The 21,506-nt window shown below is 42.9% G+C and overlaps 1 protein-coding gene across 3 annotated transcripts in view; it reads left to right on the top strand.

Moving 5' to 3' along the window:
• Positions 1 to 21,506, top strand: part of SLC35F3 (solute carrier family 35 member F3) — a 116,689-nt gene that overhangs the window by 77,836 nt on the left and 17,347 nt on the right. Inside the window, exons 1-2 of one of the 3 annotated variants that reach the window (XM_014059374.2) lie at positions 11,745 to 12,009; positions 20,602 to 20,926. In XM_014059374.2, coding sequence (XP_013914849.1) covers positions 11,934 to 12,009; positions 20,602 to 20,926 — 401 coding nt within the window. In that variant the 5' untranslated portion in view covers positions 11,745 to 11,933. Of the gene's footprint in view, positions 1 to 11,744; positions 12,010 to 12,986; positions 13,099 to 20,601; positions 20,927 to 21,506 lie in introns of those variants that run through there. The other 2 variants (XM_014059375.2, XM_014059373.2) reach the window with 2 other exon arrangements.

The following is a 21,506-nucleotide window of genomic DNA, read 5'->3' as shown; positions in this document are numbered from 1 at the left end:
GAACTTCGGTAGCTGGACGTTGTGCAGCATCGCAAATAGGTCCACCGTCGGATGGCCGAACCTCTCACAGATCCTGTGGAAGATTGAGGGATGGAGTTGCCACTCTCCGTTGTCAATCGTCTCTCTGCTTAGCCAATCTGCTTGATGGTTCTCTGTTCCGGAGATGTGTTCCGCTTTGATGGACGCCAGGTGTTTCTCCGCCCAGTGACCCAGGCGCAGCGCTTCGTCGCAGAGAGCCTTGGAGTGGGTGCCTCCTTGTCTGTTCACGTGTGCCTTGGCTGCTACGTTGTCTGTCAGGACTAGGACGTGTTGACCTCTGACCATGTCCTTGAAGTGTCGGAGGGCCAGGTGGATGGCCCTGAGCTCCAACCAGTTGATGTTGTGCTTTAGATCTGTTGGAGTCCACCGACCTTGGGCGATCTGGTTCTCCAGGTGGGCCCCCCAGCCAAAGAGGCTTGCGTCAGTGGTGAGCATCATCCTTGGTGGATCTCTGAAGAGGCAACCTCTGTCCAGAGCTGGGGACAGCCACCAGCGAAAGGATAGCAGCACCTGGGGTGATACTCGGATCTTGAAGGTCGCGTCGCTCGTCCCGGCTTTCTGATGTGGTAGTAGGAGCCACTGGAGCTCCCTGGCATGCAGTCGGGCCCAAGGGATGATCCCTATGCACGAGATGAACTTCCCCAGGAGCCTGGAAAGAAGAACTACAGGGACAGAGCGTGACTTGCGAATCTCATGAATCATCTTAACGATGCTGCCCTTGCAATCCTGAGGGAGAAAAACCTCCCCCCGCCACGGAGACAATGATGGACCCTAAGTGAAGCAGCCTGGTGGAGGGCACGAGGTGGCTCTTCTCCAGATTAATGGAGAACCCCAGGGATCTGAGAGTGTCAATGGTAGTATTCAGATCCCTTGCAGCTGAGTCAGAGGACCTGGCCAAGACGAGATGTCGTCTAGGTAGCAAAATAAATGGACAGGGAGGGAACGCAGGTGACCAGCAGCTGCAGCTAGCACCTTGGTGAAGGTCCTGGGAGCTGAGGCCAACCCGAAGGGCAGGGCCCTATATTGGAAATGGTTCCCCTCATGGGAGAATCTCAGGAATCTACGGTGTTCCGGGGCGATCCTGATATGCAGGTATGCCTCTGTAAGGTCAATGGAGGCAAGGAAGTCACCCAGCCGGATGCCCTCCAGGATGGATTTCAGAGAAGCCAGTTTAAATTTACGGTATACCACCCTGGAGTTGAGTAACTTTAGGTCCAGGATGGCTCTCCAGCCCCCCGAGCTTTTGGGCACTAGGAAGAGGTTCGAATAAAATCCTGACCCCTTCTCCCCCTCTGGGACCCTCTCGATTGCCCTGATGTCGAGGAGATGTTTAATGGCCTTGGCCTTAAGGGCCCTCTTGGTTGGGTCTGAGGAGGAGGTGAAGGTGCGGAACCTACTGGGGGGAAGGGAGCGGAACTCCAGGCGAAGCCGAGCCTTACCGTCTGGAGAACCCACTCATCCTATGTGATACGCTCCCAGGCATCCGCAAACATGGAGAGGCGACCGCCGATGGGGTGATCCGGGGGCGGATCACTTGAATCTGCGGAACGGGCGACCGCCTCCTCCACGAAAGGGTCGCTTCCCCTGGTGTTGGCCCCTGAACCTGTTCTGAAATTGTCTATCCCCTTGCCTTTGAAATCTGGGATTTTGGTACCTCTGGCCCTGGCTGTCTCCGTCAGGTGGTCTGTAGGAGGTCCTCCTAGGGTATGGTGCATGGCGAAAATCCGACCGCTTGTTAGTTGATGGGAGGATCTTCCGCTTGTTTTTGTCTTCCACAAGGAGAGCATCCAGCGCCGTCCCGAATAACTTGTCGCCGGTGTAGTCTGCGCCGGTTAGGTGCCACTTCATCCGGGATTCCGCCTGCTAGTGACGTAGCCAGAGTAGTCGCCTAGAAGCAACTGAGGAAGACATAGCTCGCGACGCATACTTTACCACATCCAAGGTGGCGTCCGCTGAGAATTGTGTTGCCACAAGCATCTTGGAGATGTCCTGCAAGAGTCGCACTTCGGATGCGGGGGGAGCGGGATCTGGAGGGAGAAGGGCTGATGGTCGTCCTGTACTCCCTGGCCAAGGCCCTGGTTGTTCTGGCCTCCTTCCTGGGGGTTGGCTTCTTGGGAGCCCTGGCCCTGTCCCTCTTAGCTGGGGATCTGCCTCTGGGAGCAGGAGGAATCGCTCTAGAGGGCCCTTCCTCTGAATCCACACACCCCGGGGCTCTGGGTCTAGGATCTTTGCTCCTAGTCGCCTCCGCCATTACTCACGGTTCGTTGCTCACCCACATGTTCCTTCTGCAGCCGGCTGTGAGTGGATTCCCTTCCTAGGGATAGGATCCACAGCTTCCCTGATCGATTGCAGATTCCGCTGCTGGCAGGCAAGGCCCTGAATTCTCCCCACGGATCACCGGCGGGGCAGAGCAGAAAGGAAGCCTCTTCCAGCTTCCTATGGCCTTGTGAGCGCTTTCGGCGTCGGGACACTGTTTACGCGCTCCCACGTGCTCCTGAGATGGCGACGATCCAAGATGGCGACTGCTGGTGCTGTCGGGAGCCTCCTTTCGCCGCTGGAACCCTCTTCGCGATCCTGGAAGGGTTCTGGGTCTCTGGTCTTCCTGGGCTCCTCCGATCGTCGCCTGGATGTTTCCCTGCGATCCTGGAGCTTCCTGGGGCTTCCACCCCCTTTGGAGCGATCGGGCGGCCCCGCAGGAGTCTGCGTGCGTGTGCTGGCAAGCTGAGGCTTAAATAAGCGGCGTGGAGCACAGCAGAAGGCAGGTGAGATCAATTTAAATGAAATCCTTGCTGAAGCTTTGCTGAAAAGGAAAAAAACTCCTGAATTTCGGATAGAAGGGAGAGAGGAAAAAAACACTCCGTTCAGGCCAAGATTGAGGTTAATCTGGGTGGCCACAGGATCAGCAGGAGGTGTGGCTTCCAAAGATTTCCTCAATCTCCAATAGGCAAGCAGATTTGGTTAATACCCATGGTTACTCCTCCCACACCTTCTCTTCAGAAACTAACTTGATTCTGCACCTAATAACTGCAGCAAGACTGTTGGTGGCGCAATACTGGAAGAAGGAAGACTTGCCTACAATCCAAGAATGGACATTGAAAGTCACAAACTTAGCCGAGATGGCTAAAATATCGGCATATCTTAAAGATCACTCAAATGAGAGATATAAACAAGACTGGAAAAAATGGATTGACTATATACAAAATAAATACGGGACCAAGAAATTCCAGTTAGCCTATGCTTAAGATCAGAAATGATTTAAACTGTTTAAAGTTAGTTCAGTAAGAAGAAGCTAAGGTCAATATAGAATGTCATTAATTTCTTTATTTCTTTTTTCTCAATAGATTTTAGACTGTGTTAGTTAAAAATCCATACCGTGTATGGGTTCTGGGAAGTCGGGGGGGAAGGAGGAGGGGGGTTGGGGGGTTGGAGTGAGGGAGGGGCATACAAAAAAATTGTACTTCAATGTTTTAATGATTGACGAATGATGAAATATTTGTGTTTTTTAAAAGAAATAAAACCTTTGGAACAAAAAAAAAAGAAAAGAAATATTTATATGGAAGAATATAAAAGAAATCTTCCTTTATCCAGATATCAGAACAAACTATTGGTCAGAGATAGTCAGGAATAGTACATTTAAAAATGAGATTTTGCCGACCAATGCCATGGCTAAAGGATAACTTGCAAAAGTTATCAAAGAAAAGCATACTGTACTCTATTTTTTCCAAATATTATGAACATGAAAGGTGCAGCTAAGAAAACATTTAGGTTGGCCAACAAGTTGGTTGGGAGAAGCTTGGTAAAATAGAGAATACAAGGGGAAAATGGAAATGGACACCATAAGCAGAAATGAAATAGAACAAAATGAATGACAATATTGATATGTCCTTTAGAATAATGAAAATAAAATATTTAGGAAACAGTCATTCTCAAGACAGATGAATCTTGGGATTAGTGCAACAATAAAATAGTTTCCAAGAAAAAAAAGATTATGAAAACCTGATGATGATGATGATGATGATGATGATGATGATGATGATGATAAATAATAGAAGAATTTTTGGGAGAATATACTTATCCTCTTAACATTCCTGTAGAATGGAAATCACCAGACTCTAAATAGCTCATTTTCACTTTGATAGCACTAAAATTAGCCTACTCTAAGAGTTTGATAATGAGGCAGTTCAGCTTTCTATTAAACTTTGCCTCATACCTGAAAATGAAAAACTTTGTGTTTTGGAGGAAAAAAAACCTGACATAGCCATAGTGGTAGACATTTTTTATACAATGTGTTACTTCCTAAAAATGAAAATACTAATCAGATACTACGTTAATCAAATAATTTTATTCAATCAGATACCAGCAAATAAAACAAGAAAATCACAATTAGTTATAAAAGAAATATTTTTGTAAAATATCTAACAAAGATTAAAAACTATACTACATGTGGAGATATACATTAAGTCAGCCTTCCCCAAGCTGGTGCCATCTTGATATACTGAGTAGGCATTCTGAAAACCATCATCAGTAGGCTTCTGCAAGAGTAACTCATGTCATGATTATCAAATGGCTGGTCTACTGCATCACCTGCTTGAATACACAGAAGGACATAGAATAATAGGGTTGGAAGGGACGTTCGGTGTCTTCTAGTCCAACTCCAAGCCTTCTAGTGCAGTTGCTACACTGACTGCCAATAAGGTTAGAGTTGCACATTTATGGGAAGAATGGTTGTGTGCCAGATTCCAAAGGTGGTTTTAGTAACATTTGTCAACCCTCATCCATTGAGCTGGTTTCATGTTGACGGAGAGGCAAGTCAATAGAATCCCCTAAGGTCTACATTATGAAATTCACTGTTCAAAACCTGATGTTAATAAAATTGAAAAAAGCAATAATTATGAAATGAAGCTGATATATAAAAGTGCTTGGAAGCACTGGAATATATCATGGACCATCTTGTCGAGTAAGGATCAGTCACAGAAAGGAGACCGATTAAGAAGGCTGGAGGTCCAGGAGGTTTGGTTGAGAACAGTCATTTTTGGAAATAGCACAAAGCTATTCAAAGCTATTCCAAATACTTTGAAACATAATGCCCCAAAAGCACAGTTGGCCCAATTCTCATGACATTTAGGAAAGTACTGCTGTCTGTTTGATTACAATAGGACTATGGCCTGTGGTGAGCTTTTGGATGATTGTCTTCATTATACATTAGAGTTTGGTTTGGTTTTATTGGACTTATATGCTGCCCTTCTCCCAAAGGACTCAGGGTGGCGTACAACATAAAAACACATATAACAAAAGTTAAAAAAGATTAAATAGGAAATCCAATAACCTTCAATTGACAATTTAAATCAAATTTAGGATTAAATTAAAATTAACAATTTAAAATTAATAATTTAATTTATTGTATTCAGGCTAGGTTGGCTTGCTGAAAAAGCCAACATTTTAGGGCGCGCCGGAAGGACTGGAGGTCGGGGATTATGCGAAGCTCTGGGGGCAGCTCATTCCAAAGGGAAGGCGCTCCCACAGAGAAGGCTCTCCCCCTGAGGGTCACCAGCCGACACTGCCTGGCCAAAGGCACCCTGAGGAGGCCAACTCTGTGGGATCAAACTGGATGGTAGGAGGTTACCGGTGGCAGTAGGTGGTTTTGCAAGTATTCTGGGCTTAAGTCATAATTAGCACCTTGAATCGCACCCAGAAAACCACCGGCAACCAGTGCAGGCCGTCTAAAAGGGATATAACATGGAAGCACCTAGGTACCCCCATGACAACCCGCACGGCTGCATTCTGGACCAGCTGGAGCCTCTGGGTGCTCTTCAAGGGCAGCCACATGTAGAGAGCATTACAGTAATCCAGGCGAGAAAGGATGAGGGCATTAGTGACTGTGCACAGGGCATCCCAATCCAGGAAGGGGCGCAACTGGCGTACCAGGCGGACCTGGGAGAAGGCCCCCCTGGTCACGGCCATAAGATTTTCTTCTAAACTAAGCCGCGTATCCAGGAGGACTCCCAGATTGCGGGCCCTCTCTGAGGGGGCTAAAATTTCTCCCCCTATCATCAAAGATGGTACATGATGCACAAATCAGGCTGACGGGAACCACAACCACTCAGTCTTGGAGGGATTAAGCTTGAGCCTGTTCATCCCCAACCAGATCCGCACAGCCTCCAGGCACTGGAACATGACATCGAGGGCATTGTTGGGACGGTTTGGGGTAGAGATGAAAAGTTGCGTATCATCAGCGTATTGATGATACCATACCCCAAAACCATGGATGATCTCACCCAGTGGTTTCATATATATGTTGAACAGGAGGGGTGAGAGAACCGACCCCTGGGGCACTCCACAAGTGAGGAGTCAACACGAACTGCGATCAATCCGAGAGGTAGGAGAACCACTGCAAAACGGTGCTCCCCACTCCCAACCCCCTGAGTTGAGGTTGAGTCAGAGTTTCCTTATTGTTTATTTGTTTCCTGGAGTATTGGGCGGGGGGGGAGAATTAAAAGCCTTCAACCTTTGCCAATTCCCCTAGGACTGCCCAGGAAAAAAAAGTAAATTAAGGGGAGAGTCCCATGCTGCTAGAGATTAGTCAATATCTTGTACTGGGGAGGAAAAATGATGCCTTTTTTCTAAGATTTTTTTTTTTTTTAGAAAAATCCATGAATTTGCACAGCAAAAAAACTTTCTCATTCTTGCAGTTCAAATGCTAAAGCGGTAGTGAAGTGGATATGATCAAGACTGAAGAAAAATGGGGAGGGATGAGAGTTTGCCTGTAGAGCAAAGAGAGCTTGTCTCTGACCATTTTTTCTTCTAAGTGCTCTTCCATACTTTAACACCAAAGTTGTCAGCACCTCTCCATTAAATAATTAGGAAAGAAAGACCACGAGACTCCATGTGTGGAAATCAAGTGTACTTTTACTAAGTAAAAATGATTAAAGGCATAGCGAAGCGAAATCTGAATATTTAGGCGGGAAAGCGATTGATATATAGAATAGCCCATTCCCCACCCCTTGGCATCACAGTTACAGTCCAATCATAATTCTCCCAAGTGTCAGGTGCAAGATAACTTCAAAAGGCATCACGAAGATGGAATGTCGGTGCCGTTAGTCCTGGCGGGAAACTCCCACGCATGCGTAGTCCGATCAACTGGTGAACTCCAGAACCTTCCTCCAGCACAATGAGCAACCCCTCCCAAATACCAAGCCCTCCCTCCCCGTTTCATGGCAACCGAAGCAACAGCAAAGCAGAGGCTGACAAAAGTGCTGTTAACATAAAAAGCCTGCTAGCTTAAAGAAATGCTAGTCATAATGCAGACCTCTATTTTCCCTTGAGGATAAATTAAGATGGAGCTCTGTCCACACAAAGAGCCAATGGGAAGAAAGATGGGGAATTCATCTTGGGACAAAATAATGTCAGCAAAACACCTGCAGATCTTCTATTATCAGTTTCCTGTCTTATGGAGATTTGCAATGCAAATTATCAACTTCCCCTTCTCTTTCTGTTTTTCCTGCCCCCATATCAAGAGAAATGGGGAAGATGATGAATGGCTCAGCAAGGCTTATGCCAACAGGAATGGAAGAGCATTTTGAAGTGTAGCATGGAAAGCTAGGCAGAACCTGCCTTTACAGTGGGCTGGGGGTAGATTGAAGACAACACTGGGCATTCATATCCTCAGCCTGGGATACTAGGTGCCTTCACACTGGGATAAACAGGCTGTGTGAAGGAGTCCTAACTGAATAAGAGCATTGGCTGCTAATAAAATATTTCCTTACTGTAGCTAATCTGATACCCTGTAGAGCAGGGGCATCAAACTCACGTTGTCGCATCATGTGACATATCAGGACTTTTCCCCCCTTTGCTAAACCAGGTGTGGGCGTGGGCAGCATGTGATGGTCCAGGAGTTTGACAGCTCCCCTGTAGAGAAACAAGAAAATGTGATTGATTAGTTGATTGATTGATCTTGGGTTACCCAATTCTATCACAACTCTGAATGCAAAACAATTTAAAACAAAGTAATATTAAGCAACACACAAAAATGTGTGTAAAACTAACACAAACTCCAACAGGCTAATCATCCCATAAGTGGTCTGCTCCCCCCCCCCCAAACTCTAGCCAAGGGAGTAGCCAGATTTTAAGAGCTTGTTTATGTAAGGTCAGGTAACTTTCTGTAGTATTAATAGTGTCTTAAGAAACAGAACTGAGTCCCCCTGGGTGGGACTCTTCACTTGTGATCCTCGGTGTGTGTGTGGTGTATTAGTATTTGTGCTTGAAAAATAGCCCAGAATAGAGTATATATTTGCAGCAAATACAGTTTATAATGAACCTTGAGGGTGGGGAAATCAAAGGATGCAGGAAGAGTATGGAGAGTAGATGAAGATTTATCAAGAATATGGAGAGTAGATGAAGATTTATCAAATGCAATAAAAGAGGTGACACAATAGGATTTGGCAGAAGAAGAAAGAAAACAAATTTTCAGAAGGATGACATTCCAACAAATGAGAAGCCCATTGAATAAGAATGATGATCAGAAGCAAGAGATGTATAAGATATTCCACACTGCTGGAATGTAGCTTGTAGCAGAAGCCAACATGACAGTTTAAGAAGCAAAAGAAGCTGTATATAGCAGGTGAGAAGAGGAACAGGTCAAAGAAGAGAATTTACAGATAGCATGGATCTGCAGGGTTGGTTTTAGAAAAGATAAAGCTCAGAATGAGCTAAGATTGGTAAAGAGAATTCTAAAAATTAGTAAAAAGAATTCCAAGAACAGCAAAAAGCTATTTTTTTTCCTGATAACTTCAGAATATGAAGCAAAAATTCACAGAGCATAGCCAGTAAGCAGCATAAATGTGCAGCCCACTAGTTCTGCAGCTATAAAAAAGCATGCCAAATTTGCTGCTCCAATTGCCAGTGCCTATTCTGCATCCATAATTGAGTAATCAGTTTTAATGCAAGACAAGGAGAGTGCATTCTCTTACTGGTGGCTTCATTTTTGGTCCTGCCTACTGCCAGGAAAGCCCATCACCAATGGTGTAGTGGGACAGTTTGAAAAACATAGATGATATTTTAAACGATGGGTTTGGCCACTTGTCACATGGTCTAAATAGCAGGTTGCAGGTGCAGAGGGCTCTCCATGCCTCTGGAGGGCTAATTCTGAGAACTGGCTCAGTGTTCCCATATTCAGAAATAGCCCAGAGGAGGCAGCAAACATGGAGTGAAGCCATATAGTGCTCCTTCTGTGCATCCGTAAAACTCCCTCATACTTCTCCCTGTAATAGATATCACCCTGTCAGCTAGACCTTTTTTTATTACATGGAATGTCCTTTCAAAAAAGAGCTACTTTGGTGTTTATAAATAGCCCAACTAGCTAATAGATTATAGCATGGATTCTGGGAACACCAGATATGTTCTATTCTTTATATCCCTACCTGTTCGGTTATAAGCATGAAAGAAGAGCATAGAGTACAGAATGATACAGAATAACAGAGTTGGAAGGGACCTTGGAGGTCTTCTAGTCCAATACCCTGCTTAGGCAGGAAACCCTACACCACTTCAGACAAATGGTTATCCAATCTCTTCTTTAAAACTTCCAGTGTAGGAGCATTCACAACTTCTGGAGGCAAGTCGTTCCACTGATTAATTGTCCTATCAAGAAATTTATTCTTAGTTCTAGGTTGCATCTCTCCTTTATTAGTTTCCTTCCATTGCTTCTTGTCCTACCAACAGGTGCTTTGGAGAATAGCTTGACTCCCTCTTCTTTGTGGCAGTTCCTGAGATATTGGACTACTCCTATCATGTCTCCCCTAGTCCTTCTTTTCATCAGACTAAACATATCCAGTTCCTGCAACCGTTCTTCATATGTTTTAGTCTCCAGTCCCCTAATCATCTTTGTTGCTCTTCTCTCCATTCTTTCTATAGTCTCAACATCTTTTTTACATCATGGTGATCAAAACTGGATGCCGTATTCCAAGTGTGGCCTTACCAAGGCATTATAAAGTGGTATTAACACTTCATGTTAGGGTGAAGTAGGAGGGAGTGACTGATAATGAGTTTCATGCTAAACTAAGGATTGGCAATGCTGGCAGCAAGTGGCTATGATCATCAGCAACTAAAGTTGTCTAGGAATAGGCAAAAGGGTGCCCTCTACCATCATAATAAAAAGTAAGTAACCCAAAATGCTTTGTTGGCAACCAATGGAAAATCTGAAATACGCTTGCTAGTAGAGAACCAGAAAGACGTAGCTAATAGAATCCATCTCTTTTTCCTGAGTTAAACAGAACCAGAGCTCTCTCAACACTTTCTCAAGGCCACCTCAAGGGAGTACTGCCATCCCTGCAGAAGCACAGTTCCTCCTGCACCCCAAAGCAAAATAGCTATGGGAGGTATACACAATGATTGAATGAGTGGGAGGCAACCTTACAGCAGCCTCAAGTGGCCAATTGGAGTCAAGCAGATCCAAGCTCCTGATTGCATCATTAACCATACTGTCAGTGAAGCATCTCAGATTGCGTAGAGGCAACAGCTATGTTGGGAAGAGAGCAAAAAACTTGCTTTAAGCCTGGAACAGCTATGGATGACTTTAAGCTACCTTGTTTGTGGACTTAAGGTGAATGAAATTTTATGAGGTCATGTCACACAAAACAGTTACCAGGACATGTTCATGCCTAAGGCAGGGGGATATAAAGAGGACTCCATGCTTAGTCTTTCATCTCACCAGAGTGCCTCTTGATTGTCAAATGTGTCTCATTTTTTTATCTAATATGTTTTAATTTCAGCAAAGCATTTGACAATTCCCCATGACTTTCTTATTAGCCAGTAGTTAAATTTGAGTTGGGTTGGCCTGAGACCTAAGTAGAATCACAGGTAAAATTTAAAAAAAAGAAAACAAGTGAACATCTATGATTCCTCATGAGACTGGAGGAAGGAATTCTGTGAGTTCTGGATGGTCAAGTCCTGTGTCTTACATGCATCAGCATTTTATTAATGATTTGAGTTTTCAACAGAATTTGGGACAGGCATTTCAGCAGATACTGAAATGCCTGTCCCAGGCTGTGAAATCCAGAAACATCTCCCTAACAATAGACAAATGGTTTGAAAACACCACACTTAAATTTAAGAGGAACAAATGCAAATGTTCTTCATTTGGGAAATGAACCACAGCCACAGAAATGGGGAGATACCTGCCTTGAATAACAATACTGCAAAAAAAAAAAAAAAAGTCTTGGAACAAGAGTGGATTATGCATTGAGTATGAGTCAGCACTTGGCTCTTTCCAGTACTGTGGCTGTAGGGTTTTCAGAAGTAGAACAAAACATAGAGACCAAACACCAAAAGGTGTAACTGTTTTTTATTTATTTACTTATTTTAATGAAACTGCCCTCAAAATGCAGTTTGCCAAATGGCAACGGTACAATTTTGTGCCTTCGGGATAACCTTTAGCGAATATGACTCATATACTGCAGAGCTCTGTGAAACGTAAAGCTCCATGAATTGACAGATGAGGCGAAATCTCAGTTTCGGGGGCTTTTGAGAAGCTCGCCCTTCTCTTTCTGGCCCGGCGGGGAAGGGGGTTCCAAGCCCTCGCGGGACATCTCCATCTGAAGTGTGGGGTTTTTTTAGGGCTTCCTTCACTTCCACGGAATACCCCAGGATGCCAGCAGCCGGCGAAGGGGCGTGGATTGGCTCCGTGACGTTTTGTTTGCAGCAGAGGAGAGAGAGCGTGCGAGCTAGGAGGCGGCGAAGAGCTGCAGGGGCAGCGGAAGGCGCGCAAGTGAGGCAGGCAAGCTGGCAGCCGCCAAGGCGGGCTGGTGTCTCTTAACGGGAAAGGGGAGCCCAGCGCTCAGCCGCCACCGGCTTCAGGATGTAGGCGATCGACGGAAGGGCTCTTGCTGGCAGAAGGGCTCATCATGAAGAAACACTCGGCCAGAGTAGCCCCTCTTAGCGCCTGCAACAGCCCGGTTCTTACTCTCACCAAAGTGGAAGGTAAACGCGCCCAACCAGCCAGGATTCCGGGCAGGGTTGTTGTTGTTGTTTTTTCCCCGGGACAGAAAAAGCTGCCTTTGCGTCTGGGGAGGGCGGCAAAGGCTCTGCCGCGAGGGAGCGGCCCGCCGCGGGGGCGAAAGGAAGCTCGGAGGGCTTCGAGGATGGGGAGACCCAGCTGCACCTGCCGTGGTTCTCCGGGACGGGCGTGGTATAAGAGAGAGAGGCTGCCCCGGGGAAGTCGGAGAAGACGGATGGGCTTCTGGGTTGCCTGCTACAGTTCCCCCCTCCCTCCCCTTCCCCTCTTGCTAAGGAGGAGTTGGAGGGGGGGAGCAATTAGGACATGCATGACTTGGTTCTCTTTAAGGGAAGCTTTCGCCAATGCGGCTCCGCTGTCCCGAGGAGGTGAAAGTCACCTTTTCGGGGGTCGTCTGACTCGCCCTCCTCGAGGGAGTCGAGCCGGCCAGGCGCCCCCTGTTCTCCGGCCCGCCGTAAGTTCTCTCTTCAAGCGCAGGGGCTTCCCTGGTACAAACAAGCCGGAGAGGGTGGCGCGAACCTGGCGCATTGGAGGAGGAGGAGGAGGAGGAGGAGGGCAGCTGGTTGGAAGATGGGTAAAGGCTGCGCATTAGGCTGTGGGGGTAGGTGGATGAGGTAATTTGGCGGGTATCCACTTGGAAGCGCCTCTCGGGGAAGAACTCCGCATTCCTCCTCAGGGAGATGCCCCTTCTTTTCTCCCCCCCCCTCCGCCCCGCCATCAAAAGCCCCCGTGCGCCCGCTCTCAGGAGGGGAGACTTCGGAAAACACTTTAGGGTCCGCCAACTCTCGCTGCCGTTTTAAAGAAAAGATGTGGACCGACGTGCTCTGAGAAGATCGCTAAGGTCGTTGCCCGGTTGACGGTCCCCATTGGCAGCCCAGACTCGTCGCGCTTCGGAGGGGGGGCCGCCGCCGTTGCCCGAGAGGAGCGTAAATCAAGCTGGGCTGCAGAAGTCGTTGAGATGTACTTTCGGGACCTGAGGAACAACTGAATTGAAAAGGCAGCCGGCAGCCCCGGGAGCGGCCGTGCGAGCATGGGGAACTTAGAAAGAGGAGCCGGTAGGAAAAGGCCGTAGACAAAGAGAGTTGGATGGGGACGGGGAGAGGGCTTGTGGCGTTGTGCTGTTGGCTTCCAAAGAATAAGAAGTTTGCAAGTTGTGGGTTGGTTTCTCTGGTTGCCCGGGGAATAGGATGACTATAAAAGAGGCAAAGGTATTAAAAGCTAATTGTTGGACGGAAAAGACATGATGGGAGGGAAAATAAGTGTGTTTGGGATTTAATAATAGTGGTGCTTGCTGGACATCTAGAAATGAGGAAAACAGATTAGAATAGAATAACAAAGTTGAAAGGGACTTTGGAGGTCTTCTAGTCCAACCCCCTGCTCAAGCAGGAAACCCTACACCACTTCAGACATATGGTTGTTCAGTTTCTTTTTGAAAACCTCCAGTGTTGAAGCATTCAAAACTTCTGGAGGCAAGTTGTTCCTCTGATTAATTGTTGTAAGAAGATGAGAGACTTTGAATTAAAAGAAGAAAAGTGATGCTCCACTCTGGGCTGATTTACTTAGAGATATGTTTGCTGCAGCCTTCTAGATTTACAGTACAACTCTCAAATGTCAGCTAGCATGAGTAATTTGGAGGGTACTAGGTTGAGGAAGGAATCCATTGCTCTGAACCATCACTGTTACTACATGGAACTATACAGAATTACGCTATTCTGGAAGGATTCCACTTGTTTTCAGAGGAGGGGGTAATCATTTAGGTTCATCAAGCAAATTTATAATATCAAATATATCATAGTCATCACTTCATCATCCATGTATTGTGTTAGTCAAATATTTCAGATCATATATGCATTTTATTGTTGGGTGGGAATACAGAAGGACCACACATGAGAAGACACATTTTAATATGTATAGAGGCATTTTCATTACTTGCTTTCTTATTTATTAGTTGGCTCAGGCCAAACATAAATTGTGGAATAGGTTTTGCAAAAAGATGTGACAAAAACTTAACAATTTCAACTGGTTGCTCTTTCCTTTTTTTTCATGAAGTCATTTTTATTTGGACTAGGGACATGGGGACAGTTAAAATGTTTTCCTTTGATTTGCATTATGCATCCCAGCCTTAAGACATCTTTTCTTATTTTTTAATCTTGTTCATAAAAGATAAGAACTTCCTGCATTCTGGTATACAACTGCTGCTTTTAGAGATGGGATTTTCCATAGTCATTGTGAGGTTAGAATGTATAACAGCATCTCATGTATATAAACATTAATCTACAAATCTAATTTCTATCTCCACTAGACATCCTGACTATGGCAAGGTCAGACTTTATTAATATTTGGATGGAAAATCACAGGAAATCTCGGGTCAATAGCTTAGATTCGGAAATGTTAACATTCCCAAAGACTGACAAGACTCTGACATATTATTGCTGGGAAAATGATGTGCCTGCAGTCACTAGATACAAAGGATTCTACATTTTACATGTGATATGGTTTTTGTGGCTCCTGCAAAAGTTAGGCCCACAAAGTATAGCTTTTTAGAATGGGCATATACTATTTTTCTTTTGTCCTGTTTGTTTGTTGCCAGATTGAAATCAGTTAAGGATGAAATGTTCACTACAGATGCAGGATAAATAATGTTTCCAATCTACTCTGCCGTGGATACTTCAAAACACATTTTGCACTATCTTTTGGAAACTCTTTTAAAATCCTTTTGTTTGTAATGGAACATCTAGGCATGACTAGTCTATAATACTGTGGCACGACATAACCGCGAACGTCAAAAGCGCGCTGACAACACCGTGGGGCTAAAACTGTGATGTCAAAAGTGCGCCGACAACAGCGCGCCGACAACAGCGCGCCGACAGAAGTGCGATTTAACTTAAGGTTTAGGGTTAGGTTTAGGGTTAGGTTTAGGGTTAGGTTTAGTTAGGTTTAGGATTAGGTTTAGGGTTATTTTTAGGGTTATGTTACAGCGCGCTTCTGTCGACGCGCTGTTGTCGGCGCGCTGTTGTCGCGCGGTTTTGACGGCACGGTTTTGTCACCGCGCTTTAGTCACACGCGCTTTAGTCGACCACGGTTTTGTGGTGGAACCCTATAATACAGTTACATAAGATGCTGTTACACTGCATATGTGAATATCTTCTAGAAAACACAAAGCTGTTTTTCTCAGTATTTTCTCTGTGTTTTGTTTTTATAAAAACTATATTACGCCATTCATCTCACTTAAAGGTGACTGTATGTTATAGAATAAAACAAAAGTAGTAGCATTGACAGACGTCTTCAGGAAATATGTGGCGTTCCTAAACCCCATCTGAAAAAGGGTTATGAAATAAGCCTTTCTATTAAATTAAATTTAAATTTACTCCAAATTAAAAGTGTGTAGTTAGGAATGAAGCTATAAAGAAATTCTGACCAAAGACGTGTAATATAATTCTCTAAAATGTAGATCAGATATGGTTTAACTGCATCCCCCAACCCCAAATTGGACTATAATTCATAAGACATGCACAGATTTCAAATGCAACAACATCTGGAAAGCAAAACATTCTCTATCCCTGTTTTAATTCTTTTCCGCGTTGTTTTTAACATCCATTGCCAGATCCCTTGACCATTAAAAATGAATCCATCTTCTATTTTGGCAATTATCTTCTAATAGGATTTGTATTACATTTTTTACATTGTAATGTATTTATTTTACATATAATATTTATACATTTATATTTATGTTTCAAATTTTTAAGTTGGCCAACTGTGACAACTCTGGAATTGCACTTGAGTCTTTAGACTTCAGCTCATTTTAGCTCACCTAAAAATGATAATCATCCTAAAACATAAAAGGTATTAATTATTAAAACATTTAAAATGTTAAAATTTAATTGGAAAAAAGCAAGCCAAGCCATTCAGGCAGAATAAAATAACAGCGTTCAGTATTTTAATCTCCAGAAGTATGAGGGACACCTGGATCTCAAGTAGAATATATCATAGGGGTGATTCCAACCTTACCTCTCTAAATTCCTGAATAGAGGGATCCCAAAATATTTTCATGTTAATCTCACAGGATGAGCTAACGGGATTTGGAGAATATGGCCCCATAGGAAACATGGACGCAAGCCATGTAGGGCTTTAGAAGTCAACCCTTTGATTGAGTTCATGGGGCATCTTGTCCAGTACCAACAATACACAGGAGCAAAGCTGCTGAAACAGCCCTTACTTGTCAGTATGCAGGCTATCATATTCTGAAGTTTCCAGATAGACATCAAAGACAGCTGTAACATATTTCAGTAACTCATCCTCAAAGTAGAAATGACATGAATGATGGGCACTGTAATCTCCCGCTACAGAAAGGGCTGCAATTTAATTTCAGATACATTTATATTCCTACTTTAAGATGCAGAACTCCAAGGGTTTTTTTTTAATAAAAATGAAAATGAACATTTTTAGGTGTGTGATTTAATACTTTGTTCTTGTATTCGTAATTGTTTGCTATAATGATAGTAAAATGAAAATGACTTATATTTTAGTATACAAAGAATTAATGTGTGGTAGAAAGTAAATATTGTCAGTGTCAAGTATAATTTCTTTTAATCTGGTTTCTTTTAAGGAAGTTATATTCTGCTGATTACCAAACTTCTTTGGGCTATTTATTCTTTAGGGACTTTAAAAAGCATTTTTCACTTGTAAATTAATGGGTAATTTTAATAAGTAGCTTTGTTATCCACTTAACAACAAAATTTGTTTCTCTGAAGTTTTCATCTGGCTTGCATATAAAATGCTAGTGAGTTTTCCCACAGAAAAGCTCTGTGATTTATAATAGGGCAAGATCTTTGTTGGGATATTTTTGTTGAGATATATACTTTGCTGAGAGCCAACTTGATGTTTTGGTTAAGGCATCAGGCTAGAAAACTGTGACTTAGTTCTAATACTGCTGGGTGACCCTGGTCCATTCACTCTAGAAAGAGTTCAGAGAAGAGCAACAAAGATGATTAGGCACTGAAGCCAAAACATATGAAGTGTTGCAGGAATCAGGTATGTCTAGTTTAATGAAAAGAAGGACTAAGTGTAGCAGTGTTCCAATATCTAAGGCATTGCCACAAAGAAGAGGGAGTCAAGCTATTCTCCAAAGCACCTGCAAACAAGACAAGAAGCAATAGATGGAAACTAATCAAGGAGAGAAGCAACTTGGAATTAAGGGGAAACTTCCTGACAGAGCAATTAATCAGTGGAACTACTGGCCTCCAGAAGTTGTGGGTGCTCCAACACTGCAGGTTTTTAAAAGCAGATTGGTCAACCATTTGCCTGAATGGTTTCCTGCTTGCACGGGGGTGGGGTGGGTGGGTGGGTGTTGGGGTGTTGGACTAGAACAGTAGTCACCAACCAGTGGTCATGAACCTCAGATCGTCCATGAGAAAATTTTGGTGGTCCATAGAAAAATTATTTGCATTTTTTATATTGCACTCAATACTATTTATCTTTTTTTAAAATTGTATTAGTGGTCCACAGGATTTAAAATTAGGAATTTAGTGGTCCCTGAGGTTAGTGACCCCTGGACTAGAAGACCTCCAAGGTCTCTTTCAACTCTGTTATGATGTTACCTGCAGCTGTGGCTTGCTGTTACTGTGTCTCAGCCGTAAGGAAGAGGCAATGGCAAACCACTTCTAAAAAACTTTGCCAAGAAAACTGCAGGGACTTGTTCAGGCAGTCTTCAAGAATCAGACATAATTGAACAGAAGGAAAAATTATTTGTTAGAGTAATTTAAGGATACTAATGTTATAAGAAATACTGGTAATTAAAAATAGAGATTTAAATTAAAGTGCAGAATGAATGAAAGATGTTGAGTCACCAAACAAGCTTTTATTGCTACCTATTTCTAAATTACAGGTGAATCTGCAATTCTTTTTCCAAGCTTATTGCCTCATTGATGGCTCCATAAAGTAACCATAAGTGTAACATTGGTAAGCCCATTTACAACACAATCCTCTGCACATAGGCAACTGAAACTATCTGCCGTCACACTTCCAGAAAGCCAGATAGGGAGCAACATCTTTGCTTTCTAAATAAACTAAGCCTGATAACACATATACTGTAGAATGATTCTCAACACATCCCTTTTGGCAAGTGAGAACAAAACTTAAGTCATTTTGGAATCCTAGCCTCAAGAAAGGGGAAAGGGGAAATAAGAGGCTTTTCCTGAACAGAATACAAAGTTTCCCCAGCCTTACCATTTTTTGAAAGAGATTGTGGGAGATCAAAGATTGCTGGGAAAGGAAGAATGGAGGGGAGAAAAGTTCTGGATTGAGGTCCTAGAGACTTCCATATATCAACTGAGATAAGCCCAACTCTGAAAAAACACAAGGCGATTCTCTAGGTCTGTCTTGATTCATGATAAATAGAGCTAAGTTAGTTTGTCTAAAGAATAAAGCTGATAGAGGGAGTTCAGAGGGAGCCCTGGTGATGCAGTGGTTGGAATGCAATAATGTAGGCAAACTCTGCCCATAGTCTGGAGTTCGATCCTGACCAGCTCAAGGCTGACTCAGCCTTCCTTCCTTCCGAGGTCATTAAAATGAGGACCCAGATTGGGGGTAATATACAAAACATTGTAACACACACACACACACACAAACACACATACACACACAAACACACACACACACACACACACACACCGAAAGTGCTGTAAAGCACTATAGAGCAATATGTAAGTCTAAGTGCCAGTACTGTTGATGTAGATTAAGGAATTAGGATGAATTGTTCGTAAACTATTGATTAAAAATTGGAAATCAGTGAGAAGTATTCAATAAACACTGAAACCAAGAGTAAGATGGATTAATAAGTTAAGATGCACTGTCTGGAGTTTGTGCTTTATTTTCTAGGGCTGTACCTTCTTATTTCTAGCAATTGTATTTAATAACGTTTGTTTATGATGTCTAATGCATTTTATGCAAACTCATTTTTTGTAATTGTGTTCAGTCTTAGTCTCTTTGAGCCATAAATCTTTCATTATAGATTACTCTCCCCCACAGCACTTTATTGGGGATATTTAAGCCACTGTTTGTTATATTATCAGTACTACATGTCATATTGTATCCGCTTTTAATTGTTTGGAGCATTTGACTACCTAATATTAAAAATGTTCTGTTCAGGGTTGAACAAACACATCATAAACTGTTAATTGAGGAGGAGTATTTCAGCCAATTAAATAAGTAGGCAAAGAGCCAGCAATGCAGATGTATACCCATTTTGGGAAAAATGGAGAATGGGATGGGCAGGCACAGAACAGAAGCTACAATGTTCAGTCCAGAATCAGGATAGCACAGGTTCAAGGAAATGGTGTAAGACAATGACAGAGAGGCAACCAAGATTCATAGTTGTTGGTAAAACATGAAATTATCATGAAGTCTGTTACTTAGGCCATACACTGCCCAATAGATACTGGGCACAAAATTCTGAATCAATTACTCATCTTTATGAAATGGTTATTTTATTTCTCCAATGTACAGATCTGCATATGTCTCACTAGCAGATCTGTACATTGGGGAAACAAAACAACCATTTCATAAATGCGTGGCACAACATAGGAGAACAAACCCATAGGTCAAGATTCAGCAGTCCACCTGCATTTAAAAGACAAAGGCCACTCTTTCAAAGAAAACAAAATCCACATTTTGGACAGAGAGGACTGATGGTTTGAAAGAGGGGTCAAAGAGGCCATCTTTGTCACAATTGAATAACCCTCTCTCAACAGAGAGGGGTACAGAGAGGTTACCCTGAGGACACAGATAAACCTCCAAGTGGCCTCACAACTCTTAAAATAGGGGTGTGGACAGGATGGTGGCCATGCCCATGCCCGGTTTAGTGAAGGGAAAAAAGTCATGCTATGTCATATGACGATGCTGTGACGACATGAATTTGACACCCCTGTAAAAGAATACAAATACCATACCATAATTGTAACATGAGTGTATGTTTTATGCTATGTTTTGTTGCGTATAATTAGGTGTAAATGAAATATTCTGAAGTCATCTATTGCTTCCCCAAATGGCATAGTGTGCTTTCACTGCCATTGTCCATTATTCCTTCCAATGCGAGAGCAGAAAAACATTCAACACCTCACGCTCAAGATCATTTTCATAGTAAAGTGATACATGTGGTATTGTGTGTCACATGACTTCTGCACTGTAAAAACCTTTATTGCTTGATTTAATACTTGGCATAAAGGTAGACACAGAGTACAATATTTTTAAAACGTATGTATGCAACCTGATCATTTTTGTGACTAGGAATATAATAGATTTTTAATAAGCATGGTATTGGGCTTGAACCCATAAATACTTAGTTGTATGTATGGAAACAAAATCTGAGTTAATAAAGTTCAGTAAAGTCTCTTGGCATTATTCTGTTGCATAAGGATTCTAAATTATTCTCTTTTAATTGTGAATTCAAAGCTGAGATCCACATATGGTGCCATTTCAGGCTTACTGCTTTGAAGATAAAAGAGTGCAGAATACACATCACTGAGTCTAACATTCACCCTCTTTTCTTTGCTTTTTCTCAGGGGATGAGCGCTCCTATGATTGCACAACACCAGCAGAAGCTCAGACACAAGCTGGGATGGAAGCTGGTGGAAGAGGGAGCCCATGTTGCCAAACATGCTCCATGGTCCAGCTTAAGAAAATCTTCTGGGGAGTAGTGGTGGTTCTTGGAGTCTGCTCTTCCTGGTCAGGTTCAACCCAGCTAGCAAAACTGACCTTTAAGAAATTTGATGCACCCTTCACTTTGACATGGTTTGCAACAAACTGGAACTTTTTATTCTTTCCTTTGTATTACATTGGACATGTTTGTAAGTCAGCTGAAAAACAATCTCCCCAACAAAGATACGGGTAAGAGGGAGTTGTCATAATTTACTGTATTGTCATTTATTCCCTTCTTAGATGTTTCATTAAGCTACTTGGTAAAAAAAAAAAGGACTGCAAATTATTGGCCCAAATATTGGAAGGGGATAGAAGGAAGATAAGGACGTTGTAGAGGAAGGCAGAATTTACATTACACATTTCTATTAAAACTAATTGAAATATCTCTATGTGAATATCTACACCCTCTCTTATGCTTTTTGTTGCTGTTGTTCATTTATAATTGAGCTAATTAAAATAATAAATAATTTAACTGTCTTTTTCTTTATGGCAAAAGATAAGTTATAAGATAAAAGCTATAAGATAAAATATCTTCCCTCTAACAGTCATAGATATCAGAAGAGTCACATGAATTTATTTTACCTAATGTCCATTTAAAGATAGTCATTTAATTTTAGTAGAAATACGTTATTTATGGTAATTCACAATGATGGGTGCCCTTTATAATTTTACTCTTGAAGACCTGTTTTTATTTTTTACGTACCTTTGTGTTTAAGTTGGACATGGATTAGATTCAGTTTAGATAGATGATATACTCTTTATAGTACAT

The sequence above is a fragment of the Thamnophis sirtalis genome, unplaced genomic scaffold (assembly GCF_051295495.1).
Source record: "Thamnophis sirtalis isolate CommonGarterSnake01/CBP01778 unplaced genomic scaffold, rThaSir2_p1.2 scaffold_6, whole genome shotgun sequence".
NCBI lineage: Eukaryota > Metazoa > Chordata > Lepidosauria > Squamata > Natricidae > Thamnophis > Thamnophis sirtalis.
Note: the sequence above shows the minus strand (reverse complement) of the source record. Positions and strands in the feature narration are given on the sequence as shown.